At 39.5% G+C, this 19,898-nt stretch overlaps 1 protein-coding gene across 4 annotated transcripts; it reads right to left on the reverse strand.

Annotated features, from left to right (window-relative positions):
• Positions 1-2,246: 2,246 nt before the first annotated feature.
• s100p (S100 calcium binding protein P) lies at positions 2,247-19,610 on the reverse strand. Of its 4 annotated transcripts, none has more exons than XM_086282627.1 (5): positions 19,533-19,610; positions 5,612-5,719; positions 4,958-5,128; positions 4,631-4,826; positions 2,247-4,474 (listed from the first exon to the last, which is right to left on the reverse strand). In XM_086282627.1, exons 1-5 carry the CDS (start codon positions 19,580-19,582, stop codon positions 4,190-4,192), a joined length of 810 nt encoding a protein of 269 aa, XP_086138753.1. In that variant the 5' UTR covers positions 19,583-19,610; the 3' UTR covers positions 2,247-4,189. The 4 variants fall into 4 exon arrangements, with proteins under 4 accessions (XP_086138753.1, XP_086138755.1, XP_086138754.1 ...); XM_086282629.1 differs by lacking the exon at positions 19,533-19,610 and adding an exon at positions 17,601-17,705; XM_086282628.1 differs by lacking the exon at positions 19,533-19,610 and adding an exon at positions 7,122-7,299.
• Positions 19,611-19,898: the final 288 nt, after the last annotated feature.

Consider the following 19,898-nt stretch of genomic DNA (forward strand, 5'->3'; position numbering starts at 1 on the left):
CATGTCCATACACATGGAAGGTCCATTATGCATGAAGTGGTGACCGTGGATGTTCACAGTGTCCAGTGAGTCGTGACATCGTGATTGAGAAGTTATAAAGTCTAACTGCTGTTGGGGTGAATGATCTGCGAAAGCGCTCCTTCCTGCAGCGAGGGTGTTTCAGTCTCTGACTAAAGGAGCTGCTCAGCGCACTCCCAGACTCGTGCAGTGGGTGATGTGGGTTGTTCATAATGGATGTCAGCTTTATTAACATCCTCCTCTCGCCAACCCCCTCCACAGACTCCAGAGGACATCCCAGCACAGAGCTAGACCTCCACACCAGTTTGTCAATCCTGCTCCTGTCCCTGTCTGTGCATCCACTCCCCCAGCAGGTCACTGCATAGAAAAAGGCAGATGCTGCCACAGTGTCATAGAATGTCCTTAACAGAGTCCTGCTGACTCTGAAGGACCTCAGTCTCCTCAGCAGGTGGAGTCGACTCTGGCCCTTCTTATACAGGATGTCTGTATTTGTAGTCCAGTCCAGTTGATTGTTGAGGTGAACACCCAGGTACTTGTAAGAGTCCACTATCTCGATGTCTTTTCCTGGATGTTCACCGGTGTTGTGGGGGTGACTTCCTCCTGAAGTCTATGATCATCTCCTTTGTCTTTCCGGTGTTGATTTGGAGTGTGTTGGTCTCACACCAGCCAACAAAGTCACTGATGACCCCCCCTGTATTCCTGATCATTGCCATCTGATACGCATCCAATGATGGCTGTATCATCTGAGAACTTCTGTAGATGGCAATCGTCCGAATTATAACTGAAGTCTGAAGTGTGGAAATGGTGAGAGAACCGTGCCCTGTGGTGCCCCCGTGCTGCAGATTACCACCTCGGACACAGTCATGGAGCCTCACATACTGTGGTCTGTTGGTAAGGTAGTCGAGGGTCCATGCAGTCAGCTGTTTGCCTACTCCGGCTCCCTCCAGCTTCCCTCTCAGCTGCTATTTCTGCTATTTACATAGCAGAAATCTTCTACATCTTTTGCGCCTCCATGTTTCCATGAGATGGCGGTCGACAATAATCCTCACTTCCAGGTCCCGTCTGATCCGGAGAGATACAGTGTTTTCATGTGACCACAAAATGTGCAGCTAATTCTAAATTGCTCTCTACAGTCCACTTCATAATATCTGAAAAAGACTAAGTGTATATTCTTGTTATTTTGTGGGTTTGCAAGTGTGCAACATCCATAAATGTCAACTTTTTTCAATGGCCTTCATACTGAGTTTACTGGTGTGGTGGAAGATTCCTTTTCTCATGTATTAATCACATATTTAATCATATCACATTAGTTATAGTAATATCACTTTCTCACTTTACTGTTGTAAGAACACTCCTGTCACTAGTTTGCATGCATGTGGAATGTTAACACAGTGAGGCCATTGTAATGGGAGATATTGAACAGATAGTGGGACTCCTTCTCCTTATCGGGGATGTAAATCCTTAGGTGACGGCCAAGCAGAAAGCAATGTCATAATTCTCTCTGTGAGGGAGGGGGTATAGGCCCCCCCCCATGAGAGAGGCCAACATATAAGAGTTTGTGGAATGTTCTTTGTCTGTGTCTCTGTATGTAAGATGTAAGGGCGGCGGCCACGATTCAGAGATGGTCCAAGTGTTTCACTGGGAAGCTCTCTCCACATTGCAATGTGTTTATTAAACCCACTTCAAATCAAGCTCACTGGTTGTGTTGAAGGTTAGTGTTAAATTTTCCACAACACCTGAAATGCTGTTTTATACAAATTACTTTTAGGCCAATTTAGAAGCTCATATCTGCTTGTTGCATGACATTAACACCTGTAAAAATATCCAGCTCTATATTTTTGTTCTTGGACTCTTCTGTAGTGACTTTGCATCATTCACAGTTTTTTCCCCTCACAGTTTATCCTTTTACTCTACCTTTAATCAACTCTCTTCTGATTGGAAGCCCTCCCCCAACAGATGGCTGTGGGTGCTGTTGGTGGGCGTGGCTTCTGTTTTCAGAACTAGTGTTCTGTGCCTGAAAAATGGGTGTTTGGAGCTGTCTGAAGCCTGAACTTAAATTACATGTACAATCGGTTGATCTGCAACCTAAAAACAGAAAACACATATAAGATGATATTACTGCAATTATTGACATTTTCAGAGTATTATGGAGGTGTGTACAGTGACCAAAATAAATGAATAAATAACAATCTTTATTAAACAGTCACCACTTCTTTTTGACAGGCAACTTGTGTTTATTTGGTAGTACAATCATTTATGCAACAAAATGTTAGAAAGAAAATGTAAAACCAAGTTGTTTGTAGTATAACATGTGAAGCTGTGACTCCTAATTAGGAGGCTGTAAAGGATTACCACCAATTTATCCTTTGTTCTAAAGTCAAAAAGAGTGAGATTAATGTGCTGTATTTGGTAAGCGAGCTCGGTGATTTAAAATAGATAAAAAATGTTCGGTTAATGGTTGATGATAAAGTTCATTGATAACCTTTCTGTTTACCATCATTCCTCTTAATTCCAGCTGTTTTCAGTTTATTTTAGTTTAACGACCATTTCCCATCTTCCTCCCACAGAATCATTAAAAACACATTTCAAAACTCACTTTACTTAACACTGTAATTCTGAATCAGTTCAACCTGATATGAAAAAGGAAAAAACAAAATCTCTCAGAGAGACTATATAACTTGCAAAATACCTGACTTATTGTGCAGAAAGAATTCTGGTTTTACATAAGTGTGGCTTTAAAAAATGACTGTCAGGGTTTGATTGTTTGCTAAAAGTAGATTTTTAAAAGACAAACATTATGGAAACCCAGAAATTCTGACATATTTGTTACTCCTCAGCTGTGAATAAATGAACATCAGACTCAAAATCTGCAAAAATTGTAAAATACCAAAGGCTTGAAGTGGTTTCAGAGTCATCAGCTGACTGAGGGAGCTATAAGAGCTGTTAGATTATTATATTATCTTATGCCACGTTATACCCCTAAAACCAAAAAAATAAGATTGTAAGATTTCAGGCAGCAGTCACTTCACCAAACCCCAACATGATTTCCAGTCAGTTTAAAAACCTACTTCTAAGAGACAAGACCGGTTAAGCTTTAACAGCCTTTGATATATGGAAACCACAATAATTTAAATAAAAAATTTGATACTAAGCTAAAGTTTAAGAACTAATCTGTTCTTAAGGAAATAGTTTGACTTTTTGGTCAAATAAGCTAGCCGGGGTTCACTGCTCACTAGAGCTGGCGATAAACACCGGACTCCCGGCACATCGTTTTCAGATCCCCGCTGTCTTTTGCTTTTCAGGTTAAACATGATATATAAGTCACTTAGATAACTTAAAACTGTTATTGTTTGGCTTTTTTCAGTGTTTTATTTGTTCCTGAGTAAATCAGTTTGGCTGAGATTAAAGTTATAGTTTTCACACAGCTGAATAAATCAGTCAAACAGAAAACCGATTAAACATTAGTGTGTGATGATCGAGAATTCACGCCAGTGTCCTGTTATATTTTAGGTAGAAAGGAGAAGACAGCCGAGTTTATTAAACTCCACCAAGACAGCTAGTGACGCAAAACTGAAGGCTAGACCGTCCAATTCACAGTCGCTCACTTCCGGCCTACCCGGCCTTCGGAGGACCGTGAAGGCCGGGTCCTCAGGAGGATGCAGCCTATGAATTTTTGACACCCCTAATGACTAGGGACTATGCTATGTTTGTATGCTAGTTTTTAAGCTAAGATGTTTATGCTACGTTTCCTTAGCATAAAGACAATTACAAATTTAAAAAGCAACTGGCAGGAGGGTTAATCTACACTTTTCTGAAACTTGGGTAGCTGTTTCACTTGCTTTGGCACTACAGCGACCTTCTCATCCAGCTCTTAGCAAAAAGGCTAATAAGAGTATTTGCTAAATTATTTAACAAATAGACATATAAAGCAGAACAGGCACTTAAATATGTATGTAACAAGTGACATAAGTAAAAATCCTGTGATTTACCCACAGGCTCCACTGGAGTCAAGCATAATAACAAAGAGAAACGCTTCTTTGTGATTGTCAGAAAATGTTCGAGTCATAGCGTGTCAGCTGCCACAGACAAACCACATCTCAGCCTTTTTGTGTTTCAGTCTTGACACCATGACTCTGCTTATTGCCCCTTGTCTTTGTAGCCTCGAAACCCTTCACCTCTTGATGCGGCTCAGTCTGTCGCACACGACAGACAGGTACTGAGTCAACTTCACCATGGCAATGATGACGCTTCCTCCAATCAAAGTGCAGGTGGGCCAGAAGAGGGAGTGGAAGACAGCGATCTGACTGTAGATTTGTGTCAGGATGGCGCTGTCTGTTTTGTCTGTGCGGTCCACGAAACACTGAAGTGTGTGCTGAGACCGAAGACGCTCGGAAATGTTCTGAACCAAGACCTGCATGGCTGCGTAGTCCTTACGGCACTTTGGGATGTAGAAGCACTGAACAGGATAGAAGAAGAGTGAAAGTAACAGCTGTGTTTGGTAACTCTTTTAGATTATGCTACTAGTGTAAAGTGTACTGCTGTTCTCTCATTTTTGCTGTGTGCTGTTTGGATGGAAAAGTGCACACCAAAGATGCCAGCAATTACTGAGTACCTCAGGGTTGTTGTCCTGCGTCTCCTCGTTATGGAACAGTCGTACCACTTTTCCAGATGAGTTAAGGCTGACGTACACCTGGAGACAAGGGTAGCGAGACCTTTTCCAGCACTCTGTTCCACAGCTGTATGAACAGTTCACATCCCAAACTATAGTGGAGTTGACAATAGTGCAGCTTGTCTCATCGGTCCACACGCTGGAGAAAAAGACAAAGACTCCACTTGATGTTATGAGGATATGCAGCAGAAAGTTTCCAAGGAAACTCCTCTGATAAGATTATTCGCAAGACCTTTCTTAAATATTACTGAAATTAATTCAGCCTATTACCTGTCAGAATAAGAGCGCAGGATGGTGATTCCCACAACAAAGTACATCATGATGGAGAAGAAGACCATACTGAGGCCCAGCAGGATGGCTCTGTCCTCTCCTGCCCTCAGAGCTGTCACTGTCTTCCTCCTGTCCAGGACCTCATATTCACGAATCTTCTGGTAGATGGATCTAAAAAAGGTGAATATTGATGAAGCATCTCCTCCTAATTATAATTATAATAATAAGCAAGACTGAATTTAAAAATTAATTAATTAATTAAAAAATAAATAAATATATATATACACACACACACACACACACACACACACACACATATATATATATATATATATATATATATATATATATAATAAAAAAAAATATGGCCTGTATTTGTATAGCGCATTTCTAGTCCCTAAGGACCCCAAAGCGCTTTACACAACCTGTCATCCACCCATTCACACACACACTGGTGATGGCAAGCTACATTGTAGCCACAGCCACCCTGGGGCGCACTGACAGAGGCGAGGCTGCCGAACACTGGCGCCACCGGGCCCTCTGACCACCACCAGTAGGCAACGGGTGAAGTGTCTTGCCCAAGGGCACAACGACCGAGACTGTCCGAGCCGGGGCTCGAACCGGCAACCTTCCGATTACACACACATATCACACCTGCGATCAGATCTTCCATCTGTTGCTTTACTTCCTGCCCACAGAAACATTCTTTCTGAGGAACGCTCAAATTGTAGTCCACTGCTGCTGCCAGAGGTGCTGACCCAACTGTGAAACATACAAAAAGTAGCATTTAAGAACCAACACACCCTGCAAGATATAATTTCTATTGTCTTGACAGTTTTCTGGTCAGCTTCAGAAGGTATTTCTAGATTGATCTGTTGGTGTTGAATGCACACATTTAAAAAAGAAAGAAACAATACTTAGATTCTTACCAGCTGTGAAAGTGTGACTGATACTGTATTGTGCGCATCATCACACATTTGAAAGTAGGAACTACCACAAATGCGTTTGTCATTACATTAGTGGGTGTTTGCCTGTCTGTGAACAGAAGTTCGGTGTGTACTAGGATTTGTCCTAGCTAATTACTCTTCTATATTTCCAATCCAACCCAGTCTCACAGCAAAACATGTAATACACACGCCAGACCTCCGTGTCTATTTCACGCTGCATTACCACCAGGGGGAGATAATATATTTAAAATCAAGAAGTTGGAAGTAAGCAAAAACATATGAAGTGCATTCCAGGGTCCTTAATTGCCAGAAACAATTAAACTAGGAGGCTACTATGTATACATGAAAATACTGTAATAATGTGTGTTGAAACACTTTCCCATGATTATTTTCATGTTGGCTTGAAATATGATATCTCCCTCTGCTGGTTCTTCTGCATGCTTGTCTGTTTCACACTTTACTTCTCTAAAGTGTGAAATGGACACAGTGGACTGGCGTGTCTATTACACATTTTGCTGCGATATCAGGTTGCCCAATTCCAATTCCTAATCCCAGAGGGCTAATTGGTAGCCCAAGTCAAATAATGACTTGTAGACAACTCTGCATTTCTGTAGACAATCGTACCTCAACCATTCATACTATAGTCACAAAGCCTTATAGGAATGTAGCTGGCTTTAACATGAAAATGAAGCTGAAGATGGGCTTATTTTAGTTGAAAAGTCACTAGTATCGCAGTTGGTGTGATCCTATCATGAGTAGGGATGGGTATCGTTTAGGTTTTATCCGATACCGGTGCCAAACCGGTACTTTTGAAACGGTGCCGGTGCTTAAACAGTGCTCAAACCGGTGCTTAAGGAATGGAGAACACACACTTTGTCCAAAACACCTCTCATGTTCAGCTGTTTTTTTTTGTAAAAAGATAACAATGTTAGCCTTTTCTGCAGCTATAGGGCATATATGGTATCACTCTTGGCTGGAAGCAGTGCTTAAACAATGGAAAAAACACAAACTTTGTCCAAAAACCTCTCATGTTTTCCACTTTTTCTTTGGTCATTTTAGCCTTTTTGGCCAGGGTGAAGGGAGCATCTGCCATCAAACAAGAAGACAGCCGCATGTAGCTATGATGATGTTTGCTAGTTCACCTTACATGCATTAATGTAATAACGTGGTTAGCCTACTCAACGTAAATTATACATGAACAACATGAAGCTACTCACGCAGAGAAGAACGGCTGCTGCTGCCATCATCATCCGTCATCATTTCTGCTACACTGGCAGGGCTAGGGGCCAGGACTCTCCTCTAACTCCGGGCCCGATAACAGGCACCACACCCGCAGTAGATGTGCTCGGTGTGAGGTCTTGCAGCAAGCTATCGAATACGGCGCATTTCTCGGCTTTTAAATGAAAAAACCGCTATGCTTCGCCAGGTGTTTCATCAGATTTGAGGTGTTACCTCCTTTGACAGTGTCACAGTATCAGCTTAAAGCACTTGTTGCAGGCTGCTGAGTTTGCATATTTTGCTGTGAAGTACAGCCAGACTTTTGACCGCTTCGCCTTGGACATTTTTAATCTGTAGCTCTGCTCTAAAAGAACGTACGTACCTGGACCCGCCTACTATCCTCGGAGACGTAAAATGATTGGCTAGAATCTAAAGCGTATCACAGCTCAGGAAAAGAAGCACCTAAATAAAGCACCGAAATGTGCGCTGCTTTTCGGTCTGGTTACTACCGTTTATGTCAGAACCGGTGCCATCATGGCACCGGATACCGGTACCCATCCCTAATCACGAGACAGTCTTTAGAGACAAAACATGTCTTGAATACTATGTTTCCAAGGCATTACTGTACTGCAGCAAACATCAGTAGGTGAGAGCAACCCCAGCTGTTTACCATGTGTGTTCACATCATGGTAAACAGCTAGAGACCCAGTTACATTAAATGCTGACACACCCAAGTTTATTCATCAGTCATTAATAAGAGTTTCAAGCTTGCTGTGAAAGGTATATGTGTGTAGCGTGTGGTGTTCTAGGACAGTAAAAGGTAAAGGTTTGCCTTCATGGCAACAACATCCATGCAGGGAGGATGTTTAATGCAGGATTTTCATGCAGGAGACTGGGATTTGTGCCCCATGAAACCAAAAGTCTGTGTAGACTTATTACTGTAAGACTTATTATTCACACAGTAGGTGTGTCCAGGGTCACATTTTTTAAATATTTTTACAGATCTTTTAACATCAGTTGTGCTAGTGTTAAAACAATATTTTTTATTGCTAATACCTGACAAGGACATGCAAGATTGCATTAAATTCATCAGTTCGCCTGCAGTTTCTTTTTACGCTGTAAGCTAAAATAAGTGTGAATGGCACTTGTGTCTGTGCACGTGTCTTAACTGAGAACATATGTGGGTCTGATTTATGAGTAATGAACGTGTTGACTGACTGCATGCCTACGCAGGGTGCCCTGTGTGTCTTCGAGTGTTATATTTGTCAGCTATTTGGACACTTATGTCTGTAAATTAATGGAAAAACTCCACGGTCACACATGAAGTGGTATGTGGACACACTGCCCACTCCACATTGCACCCATTCCTGTGCAGTTTAAGACCTCCTGCACAAATAGACACCACACTGTCCGTAAAAGCCGACGTCACCAAGGTCAGACACCATTCTCACCTGAACCAGAAAGAAACATTATATTATGTAAATGCTAGTGTCGTTTTATAAGTTATAGCACCATTTTATAGTTTAGAAGATGTGATCCAAGTAAGAGGTGTGCCCAGGAGATGAGATAGAGAGCAGAAATACAGACAAACATTTGCAAACCATTAATAGGTTGACTGAAAAGCTCTGTAAGAATGCACAGCAAGTCAAGGACATGATCCCTCCAGGATGTTCACAAACATCTGAAGACTTCATGACCAAAACCACAGAGGATTCACCACAAGTTGCAAACCTCTGGTGTCACGGTCGATTGTTATTGGAGTTTTCCTGGTTTCTATAAATACAAAGTAAAGGCTTTTGGTTTGGGGTTGTTTCTTTGTACCCCGGCCTCAGTTATGTTGCCTTTTATATTGTTCTGATTTAAATATGGTTTCCCTTGATTTCTTTGTATTTCAATAATTATTGTACTATCATGAGTTTGTTGATATTTTAATATTCTAGTTTCTGTTAGTACCTATGGTTATTTTATTGGGTTCCTTGTATTTTGATTTATTGGTTATGCCAATAAGTCTGTGCTTAGTCACTCTGGCCTGCCCTTGTCTTCGTTCTTTGTCAGAGCATGTGTTCCTTGTGGTTCCCTGATATTTTTGGATTTCTGTTTGTTGCCATTTTGGACTTAGCCTTTGGTCTTGGTTTGGACTCTGGATTCAGTGTGAATAAAAGGCTCACCTTTTGTTAGCCCAGCCTGCATTTGGGTCCTAAATCATAATACATGTCAGATGGTAAGCCTTAGCTACAGAAAAACAGGATGCAATCCACAAAAAGATTCAAAAACAACCTGATAGAGCACTATAACATTTTTTAAGTTTTCTGTGAGCTCTTAGGGCAGAAGCAGAAAAAAAATAAAGCTAAAGAGGTTCATGTTCATCTTGTGTTTTTCAATTTATATACAAAAATTGTTTCAGAGACGAGAACAAGCAGAGAAGCAAATCTGCTGTTTGCACCTGTCTACTTAAACAGAAGTGGTCAACATGACAGCGCTTAATATTGACTAAAGCATGCTTCATTACATTGCACACAGTCTGTTAAAAAATCGGGCAATGGCTGATAAACCATGGGTGCCTGAGTCTCAATATTTACTTATCTTGTAGGTGTGTGTTGTACTGTTGGTTGAGGTGAACAGTTTCAGACCAGCTTTTTAGCACAGCACTGTGGGGCTCTTAGTGGCAGCTTAGCGACACTTTACCTTCACTGAAGTCTACTCTGACGATAAGACGATCAGTGGTGGGAAATGTCAACACTGGAAGCAAAGAATCCCGTTTTATGACTGAAATGTAAACCACGGCCTAAATCAGAGGTTTCCAACCTGAAGACGGAGGTATTATTCCAGACAAAAGGTAAGATATACTTCCTTTATGTTGCTGTTTCACAGCATTAAACACAGCTCTTAACAGAGCTTTAAAACAGTAAACGCTTAATAAAATAAATACACTATAACAAGGCAAAATAGCTTAATCAGGTAAAACTTATATAGAAGAAGTGAAATTAATATAAAATTTAAGAACTTCTTCGAAGAAAGTGTAAATATAATATAAAAAGGGCTTAATAATTAATAACACATAAATTCACGTATTGTGGTATGAGGTGGTAACGTATATGTCTCTGTCTGTGGCAGAGAAGATGAGAGCCATCAGATATAAAATAACTGGCTGACATTTAATGTGTAAATATTTGTCTATTTTAAATTCAGCTTTTGCTTGAAAATGCAAATAAAGTAACAATACTTTTACTTGAGTTCAGTATCCCAGGACTAACACAGACAAATATGCTATATTGTAACAAATAGTTCCATACTGATGGTGGTTTAAATGAAAATGCTAAATCTAGAGAAGAGGATGCATTGCTAAGATTTTATGGCTCCCACCTGAGCAGTGATGATGAAACAGAGCTCACCTGATTTCTGACGGCGGTGTTGGATAAAAGTCAATGGTCAGACTGTCGGAGCAGTTGTCCCCTACCATGTCACCTTATGCTTCACAACACCTTCACCCATTGGATAATTTAGCTCTTTATCTAAAGACTAGATCTAATGCTATGACTGATGCCTTTCAGGAAGCCTCAGCAGTGCTTTAATTTCTCAGTAAAACCCAACAAGAAGAATACAGTTACCGGTGTCAGAGACAATGAAATAATTTTCTCGTACATAAAGCTCCTGTTGCTGTTTTCAAATTGTCATTAATGTAGTTTTCTGATCGATTGTTCTAAAAATAAAAAACAGCACAGACCCCCCCTTCTCTGTGTCTGGGGCGAACGAAGCCTTGTGGCTCTGTTTTTGACTGCTGCTCTGTCTGATGGGTCAAATCTCAGTCACTGAGCTTACATCATCCTCATCTGCATGTTTTAGGGTGGTTGTGGGAGGTGTCCGTGCTGCATGGAAGGGAGGGGCACTGTCAAGTCTCTAATCATGGCTTCTGGTGCCACTTTGGTCATGTTGGATTTTGAAATGAGCACATTAAAGCAGTTTTTATTTTTTTTTTAGGTTTTCAAAAACAGAGAGCGAATCATTCTAAGCAGTGAAGATCCTGCTGAAAATCTGCAAATGCTGTACTGCAAGAATCATGATGTGGAGCATAAACCATGATGGCTGCCATTAATACCATCTACTGCTAGTGCTTAGGACTCTGTCAGCACTTTATGATGCTTAGCTACATATCTCAGGAGTATGACTGACAGAACACTGACTGACTTTGCCCTGATGGACCTGATTTATGATGCGGAACCTGAAGCTTTAGTGGCAACTGGGGAATGCAGAATGGATAACAATTGAAATTGTTAGGAAACAGTTTGAATTTTATTTTTCAGTCACACTTTTTGGCTGCATATTATAGCAAATTGGTTTGGTCTTGGTGTTGCGTGTAGTTTATCCTGTCTTTGTGCCTGTTTTATGGCAATCCTGAAACATCAATATCCCATTTAACTGGCCATGTTGTTGAGCTTTCTTTTGCTCTGCTGTGTTGAGTGCTGCTAGGCCTATCAACATTTTAGATATATTTTTGTTCTAATGGAAAGGTTAGTGCAGCTTTCAGAAATGAAAGCACAAGGCCACTGGGTTTAACTAGAAACAATTTTACAATTAGTTCTCATTCTTAGTATATTATGGCTCCTCTGAAACAAAGACATTGTGGAATTGGCTTTAACTTGTATTCTTTCTAATGACCAGCTGTAGGTTACAAAGAGTTGTCTAACTGTATAAAAATCTACAGCAAGATTAACATCCGTCTCCAAATGCTCTGTAATTCTGGTAAATAATTCCCACAATGCATTGAGTATTTCTTCTTCAGTCACTTTTCTCACTTACTATGTGTTAATAGACCTCTCTGCACTGAATCGTACTTGTTATTAATCTCCGTCTGTCTTCTGCAGCATGTCTTCTATCCCGTCTTCCTTCTCTCAACCCTCAACCCCTCCCTGAGCCTGGTCCTGCCGGAGGTTTCTTCCTGTTAAAAGGAAGTTTTTCCTTCCCACTGTCCCCAAAGTGCTTGCTCATAGGGGGTCATATGATTGTTGGGTTGTTCTCTGTATGTATTATTGTAGGATCTAACTTACAATATATAAAGCGCCTTGAGGTAACTGTTGTTGTGATTTGGCGTTATATAAATAAAATAAAAATGAACTGAATTTAATTGAATTATGGTTGATACCTTGGGAGTGTGGAGCATCTTCTATTTCTTAGTCAAATATACGTCTCACTCATCTTTCCTGGCTTTGGAACATGCTGATGACACTATGCTCAGCTTGAGGCTTCACACAAGCGCTTCACAGACTAGTGGGCGCTGTCATGGTGGCTCTGTCAATGTTTTTTATGCAGTCTGTATTCCAGCCCAAGGTGCTTCGGAGAGTAGGAAAATTTATGTTAATATTATAAAAAAAAATATTAAAATACGAAAACAATGAATAGAACTTTGTAAGAATAGAAACCTGGAGAAATTATGCTGCAAGCAATACTAGACTATAGAAACCACTGACGACCAAACTGGAAATGAAATGCTTAAATTATAAAACTTACTGCATCGTATTTGTTTTTAGAGTTTTTATTATGTTATTTTTGATTCAATTATTCTAGTGCTTTTTCTCAATCTTATACAGTATTGTAACTGACTGATTTCTTTCATAATTTTCTTAATGCTGTTTTTTCTATACTGCCCTCATCTAATGTCTGGCACCACACAGAGTGTGAGCATGTGACATGCTCTGAGTTTGACCTTTAAGTGACAGATATTTGAAACAACAGCTTTGTATATGTATGTCCATGTATAGCTTTGTATATATTTTTAGTATTTATCACATTATTTTACCAAATATTTAAAGCACGACAAGTATTAAATTATGGAAACAGCACCAAAACTGTTGAATGCCAGAGCTGTTTAAACAAGAACATCACAATAAAACGGGATAGTTTTTTTTTTTTTAAATAAAGTGCAGCCAAATAAAATAAAATAAAATAAATCAATAGATTAATATGTTATTACACATGTATAGAACTAGACTAAAAGCAATATTTGCAAAATAAAAACTATGGCTGAGGTGTTCTCAGCTATTGCACTGTATCCATGGGTCATGTATTAGTATCATGTGCATTGTGAATTTAATCTGATGGCAGTTGGTTTTAGGTAATCCTAAAAATCTGTATATTATAAAAAGCAGAAACTCATTGTTATTTTTCCACTACGTCTGTTAAAAAGGTCATGGCCAGCATGTCCACCAGAGGAATGTAGTCTTATGTGGTCAAAAATACTGCCATGAACACGTGCTCGGACTTGGTGCCTACATATTACTGTCCTCATGTACATGATGCACACACACACACGTGCTGGCGTCATCTCAAACAGGTCATAACCTAAGCACTTGTCTCTCTTTGACAACTTAAACCTCTCAGTGTTCCTGGAAGGCAGGAGCGTCAGGTGGTGTAGCGATACCACAGGTGCTGCCATTCTCTGTGACAGGGTTAGACACAGAGGCATGCCTACACGTACACACACACACACACACACACACACACAAAACCCCTAAATCACTTCTTCACTCTTAAATTTAATGGTTTCTGTAATGTGCACTCGCTTTCTGTCACCACAGGGTGACCATGAAAACAGATTTATGTTGCCACTGAGGGTGTGTCTCAGCAGTGATGTCATGGGTCTGTTTCTGGAAGGTTATTCGGATGGCATCTGTTCAGTGTGTGTAATCTGCAGTTGTCTTTTTTCTGAGTGGCTGCTGAGCAGACCGTGAAAGCATAACACAGCTGTTCAGCTTTGTTTAGAATTGAAATTCTGCACTCTATAGCTTGTAAAATACGTACTGTGACTGAAAGAACTAATAAAAGAGGAATAAACAGTAAATTCAAATTCAAAATTCAAATTCAAATTCAAATTCAAATTTTATTTGTCACGTACACAGTCATACACAGTACGATATGTAGTGAAATGCTTGGACAAAGTAGTAAAGATGTGCTTGTGATGTTAAGCCCAGGTGGATGGCCACGTTGTCCCCAAAAGCAACTAATTGTTTATGGCAAGGTCATTTATGCTAAATGGTTATTGTGACAGGATTGTTTTCACCTAGGTTGAAATCATTCTGCATTGATGCATATCTTTTTGAACATTATCTATTTGTCTTTTTTTCCCTTTAACTGACCCTCATCAGTTAGAAGGCAGATTTGAAACATGAGGCAAGAGAAGCTATGGTGGCATTCATCTTCCTATTTGGAAGTAGACCAGGGGCATTACAGTTATGTGGCATGTGCTTTAGCAATAAGGCTTACGTCAAAGGGTACATTGAATTTCAAATGTTTCACTTTTATAGTAACTGCTCGAAGTAGTGCTCCCTTGCTTGTTTCATAATTGCAGGAACTGAGGATCATTGTAGTTCTTAGAACTCTGTTTACAGGGTCTTTTCCCCTTGACTTTAAAAATGGAGGTGCAATGTGATTGGTTAAGCAAGTGTATGTTGTTTACTTGAAGGCACAAATGCAGTAGCCAACCACTAAAATTTTATCCATGTAACAGTTGTTTATTTAGCCTTAAAATATAATAAAACAAGAAGAAATTAACCAGCTGTGAAGCCCTGACAAAGACGTGTGACAGTGGGAAGGAAGAACTCCCATTTAACAGGAAGAGACAGGACCAGGCTCAGGGAGGGAAGCAAAGCAATGTAGCGCAAACAAGATTACAGCAAGGTACGTATTAGAAATCAGCGGTTGGCTATTACATAACTGGCTGACAAGCAAACAGAAAACATGCTTCAAACATATGTAGCTTTCATTGAATTTTCCTTTAAATCAAGAACTAGGTGAAATGGACAATATTGGTTGACTTCAATGGTGGATACTGAAGTCCATAGCTCAATTTGGTTTTGCATAACGCCCTATTTGCAAGGCATCAGAGACCATTCCTGAGAAAAAGAAACCTCCATTCCCGACCCATATCTGTGTTTCATGCTATGCACATTTTAATCCAATTTACTGAAAAATCTCTCTGAATTTAAAATTTTGAAAGTGTCTGGTACACTCAACTAGACATCTCATGTTACTAATAGGCTGCCAGATAATAACTGTTGAGTCACTTGAAAGACATTAAGATGTTCCTTAATGCATGCTGCCATCCATCTCATCCGTCTCATCATGCTTTAAGATTTTACTCTTATAATGGAAATGGAGCTTTCCATTTGTTTGAATGGGTCCCTGTGGTGTGTAGAGATGTGAGTCACGGTTTTTATAAAGAAACGCAGCCTCTCTAAACCTTGAGTTGGAGAGAGGCAGAAAACGTGAGCAGAGAAAACAAAAAACAACCTCAAATCACCAGGTCACTATTTGTCATTTGGGACTAATAGCCATTGCAGGATCTCCTGTTTTTGGTATAATAAGGGAGGTAATATGTGGTCTTTATAAACAGTAAACACATGTGGGATGACATTCACAGGTCATCCGAGCAATTATTATAAATTAGTAGATCTGATGATTCTAGGTAATAATAGTCCGGTGAGATTTGTAAGATAAAATTGCAAGTTCATAACTTCTTCATATCCTGATAATCGAGGAAAAATGAATCTTCCCATTGAATGTTATTTGCGATTTCCTTTCTCTGTGGAGCTAAAAGAGGCCACCCAAACACATGAGATATCAATGGAAAGACCAGGATGTCCTCTATTTAGTCCATCAGGACTTATTAGGATAGCTCAAATAAGTCAAAAGATATAGACCAAAAACAAATGTTTATTACAGAGGACATAAATGAATGGGCTGGTTCTCAGGAGAATATAAACAAACAATAAACCACATGATAATATGAACATTCACTGTTTTTCTCATCCTGTAGGTGAAAAAGTGAAAGAGATGGTAAAGCAGTGTGATTTACTGTAGACTGGATTAAAGATGCTTCATCTGGCACATATTTTGTTGTGACTGTTACAATGACTGCTAATAGAGCAGTGCAGACAGCTGGTGTTAATGGCTGAGAACCAGACTCCGCGGCTCCTCACGGCAAGGTAATATTAATGGAATGATCCAGACTGCTGGAAAGTCATTTTGCTGCTGTAATTAAATTAACAGCTACACTTTACAGTAGCTCTGTGGTGGCATCATTCAGTCCAAATATGGAGAAAACATTTTGAGACTATATCAAATTTATATTTATATTTTTATTTGTTTCCTCATGCGTATATTCAATTCTTAAAAATGTGACACTGAAGGCAGCAAAATTTATGTTCTCGTGTGGACAGGAGCTATGAGGACATGAAGTCTTATCACATTTGAAGTAATGGTGAACAAAGGGAGAAGGAGAAAACAAACAAACAGACTCAAACTTGAATTATGAAAGAAAAAACAACTTCTTTTTTTTAGAAATATAACAACCATTTGTACAATTTGTAGTTTGTATGAGCAGGCTTTATAGTCGCCATGACCACCAACAGCTACAAATGTCTTATTTGCATGCTAACATTTGTATTAATCTGTGTTGTCTTCATATATAGACAGAAAAATGTAGGTTTGGTTAAAAAAAAGTCCCAAAACATTCACAATTGACTTGCTGAAAGATTCAAAAAGCTCCACAGAGCTGAGAATAGAAAATTAATAATAATAATATTATTCTCTGTGGGTTTGTCACTGTGGGTGACCTCTTTCATACTGAACAGAGTCATTTGATCATTAATATAAATCATTAATACAGCCACTATAACTAATTTAAAATATAGAGCAACCTTTAAATCAGAAGTCTTTTCTCATCTCTAGCTCCTGGTTAATATGTCATATTTTCACCATAATAGAAGGCCACTAGAATGAGTCCTACAATAGAGAAAATTAATTTGCATTTGACACTTTACATTACTTTACCTTTAATTACCCAGTTGGTGACTTTTGACGGTGTTTGAGTGGAAAAATGAGACTACAGGAGCTGTCAAGGACAATCAGCAGCATTGTACCAAACACACAAGCTTAGTGGTGCCAATGCTGAAGTCGTGCAAGCGTGTGATTTGTTTGTAGCCCCGTGTTAGCATTTTATTGCAGGCAAGTACATTTCTGCTTGACTATCATAGAGGTTGCATTAACTTGTGATGATAATCTAGCTGAACCAATCAGAAAACACACCTTAACACCCTGCTATAGAAAGCCTTTATGTATTTTTTTCAGTGTTTAATTTAAACATTGTTCCTCAGCCGGGCTGATACACAAACATCGACTCAAATGATCAAGCTTCACATCAGACTTTACAACCGTCATAAAAGGAATAGCATCTCTTTGTTTTCTTATCAGTGATTGACAAAGGCAGTTTTTACACAGCTGAGACAGAGGTACTTCACTTAGTGTGGAAACTGCTCTGATGCCAAGATTGCATCTCTGTCATATTCAATAATCCCAACCCCCTCTGAAACCTTTAGCAGTGTAATCAAACACCTTCCTAATCCACAAATATATCACCAGAGGACTCAATAGCTTCACAAACAGTTGTTCACCTTGTCTCAGTTTCATAAATTGTCTGAACTTACCTTCAAACGCAGCTGCAGTCAAAAAGTTTCCTGGCTAGGTGAACATTTTGCATTTAATATCCAAGGCTTCATCAAATAAGAGTCCTCTAGACTGAGCCAACAGGCGGTCCATGTCTATGAGGCATGGAGCAGCTCTGGCAGCCTTCAGCATGCCTCCCATACTGCAGACTGAACAACAGCCAGAGGAGCCACACTGCCCCTCACTGCTCCCACTAATAATTAGTGTGTGATGATGATTGTGGGATTTAGGAGAGAGAGGGTGTTTGGTGCAAAGGGAAACAAGAGTGAGTGACAGGAAACGAACTAAGAGGTGAAAAAAGAACAACTAAGGTGATGGGGAAAATATCTCTTAGAGAGTCTGCCATGTTAATCTTTATAGGAGCAATTATTCTAGATGTTTCCTGAAACATCTGTCAGCTGCTAGATGCTGATCAATGAGTCTGGGGCAATCTGGGCTATCTGTGCTGCTGGGCGCCCTAAGCTGTTTAGGCCTTGATGATTAGTTATTTGGTTCTAAATCAAGACAGTTAAATTAAAGGGGACCAGTGTTGGGTGTAATGCACTACAAAGTAATAGATTACGTTTTTGTTAAGACAGCAGTGCAACTCATTATTATACTAAATTCAGTAATCAGAATACAATTCCGATTATATTTGTACTCTTGTTACAAACAGCTTCAGATATTTGCACACAGGCCGCTGTTTTCCGGACATACAAAAACAAACACATCACTGGCTTTCGAAAATATCTGCGCAGACCGCATGTTAACACAAAGCTATTGAAAAGCCCAGAGTGATGTTAAAGCTGAGTGGATACCAATTCCAGCCCAGCAGCCAAAGCCTGATCTTCAGCAGGCAGTGATGAGCAGGCAGTCTGCCCTCCCTCTCTCCCAGCACTGGTTTCTACAGTAGAACACAGTGGTGATTGTTTTGAAGTGTCTTCGGGCTGGTTTTCAATTTTTCTTTGTGCTAAAGCTTCAACACAAAAGAAATATTGTATGTATGGGCTCTTTAGGATAGGGACTGGTGTTAGTATGTGTCACAATGCATGTCAAGCCAGAGAGTTGGTTAGAGAGTAACACAAAAGCAATGTAATGAGTCACAAAATTACTTTCTTGGTGAGTAATTAAGTAAAGGAATACATTAAATATGTGTAATACATCAAAGTCACATTAAACAGGGCCAATATTTCAGATAATAAAGTCAGGAGATGCACAGTTATTTGCTCAGAGCAGGAAGCTCAGTAATCAAATGGCTCTAAATTTACACTTTACAATTTTCAGGTAGTTTTTTTTTCTATTCTTGACTGTGTTTGATGTCATTGAGTGGGGGTGTGCTTGATATGGTGATCTCAGATACACAGCACTGGCTATCAACACAGAAGAAGAAAAATAAGCATTATTTTGAACTGTGAATAGTGCAAAGCTACTCTAAGAGAGTCCAAGAATAAAAGGTTCAGAGTCTTTAAAGACAGTACTCATGGTCAGGTACTACCTATTCATGATTATGTGATGGTGTTATTACAACTGAGCCTCTTAACATTAAACAGACTCTCATCCCATCCATCCATCTCTACATGGCTATAACTAATCCATGGTGAGAAAAAATACTATTACTAGTATTATTATTGTTGTAATATAATTATTTTCCAAGAACATTAAAGATTATTGTTGAAATTCTATTATTAAAAAAACAAATGTGTGGAATGAGAGACATCTAAATGTGGATGTGGATGTTTAGGTTCTATAGAAAAGTTTTTTCCAGTACATGTGTTAGTCAGATTCTCATAATCTGACAGTAAAACATGTATTTTATTTGTGTCATATAAACATAAAGCTAAAAAGAGTGAAAAGAGTTTTTAAAAAAAACAAACAAAAAGGAAATGCGTATGATCTGGTCTGGACCGAAAGGAGAAACAGAGCAGTGATCTCACCGTGGGGTGCAGTGGATGGTGGTCTTTCTGAAGGTCCTCTGGTGTAGCATGCTGTTGCTGTGTTTATGACTGACTGAGTAGCTGTGGACTGGCTTCACAGTTAGTCCACACAGTCAGTGAACTATGATATGAGGTCCACAGGAAGAGGCGGAATCTTATAAACAAACAGAGAAAGAATCGTAGGAAGTGGAAGCTTTGGTCACCTTCCTGGTAGTGAAAGATGTGCAATTGCAACTACAGCCTTCCATCCAGTGAAAGTTGACAGTTTAATGCAAATTTTTTCACAGTTATTCAAAATTAAAAAACTTTTTTGCATACTTGATGCTTTAAGCTTGAGCTCTATAACCCATATTTTATTCACAACAG

Source organism: Aulonocara sp. 'chitande type north' Nkhata Bay, linkage group LG23, assembly GCF_057382095.1.
Source record: "Aulonocara sp. 'chitande type north' Nkhata Bay isolate Kocher_YH1m ecotype deep benthic linkage group LG23, A_spYH_male_GT1.1, whole genome shotgun sequence".
Classification (NCBI taxonomy): domain Eukaryota; kingdom Metazoa; phylum Chordata; class Actinopteri; order Cichliformes; family Cichlidae; genus Aulonocara; species Aulonocara sp. 'chitande type north' Nkhata Bay.

Bases quoted from the DNA above. Each gene is read 5' to 3' on its own strand.
- s100p (XM_086282627.1), bottom strand. From the start codon at position 19,582: ATGCTACACCAGAGGACCTTCAGAAAGACCACCATCCACTGCACCCCA. The intron at 4,827-4,957 runs GTAATAGGCTGA...CTTTTTCTCCAG, and splicing joins CTGCGCTCTTATTCTGACAG to CGTGTGGACCGATGAGACAA. The intron at 4,475-4,630 runs GTACTCAGTAAT...TATCCTGTTCAG, and splicing joins CGCAGGACAACAACCCTGAG to TGCTTCTACATCCCAAAGTG.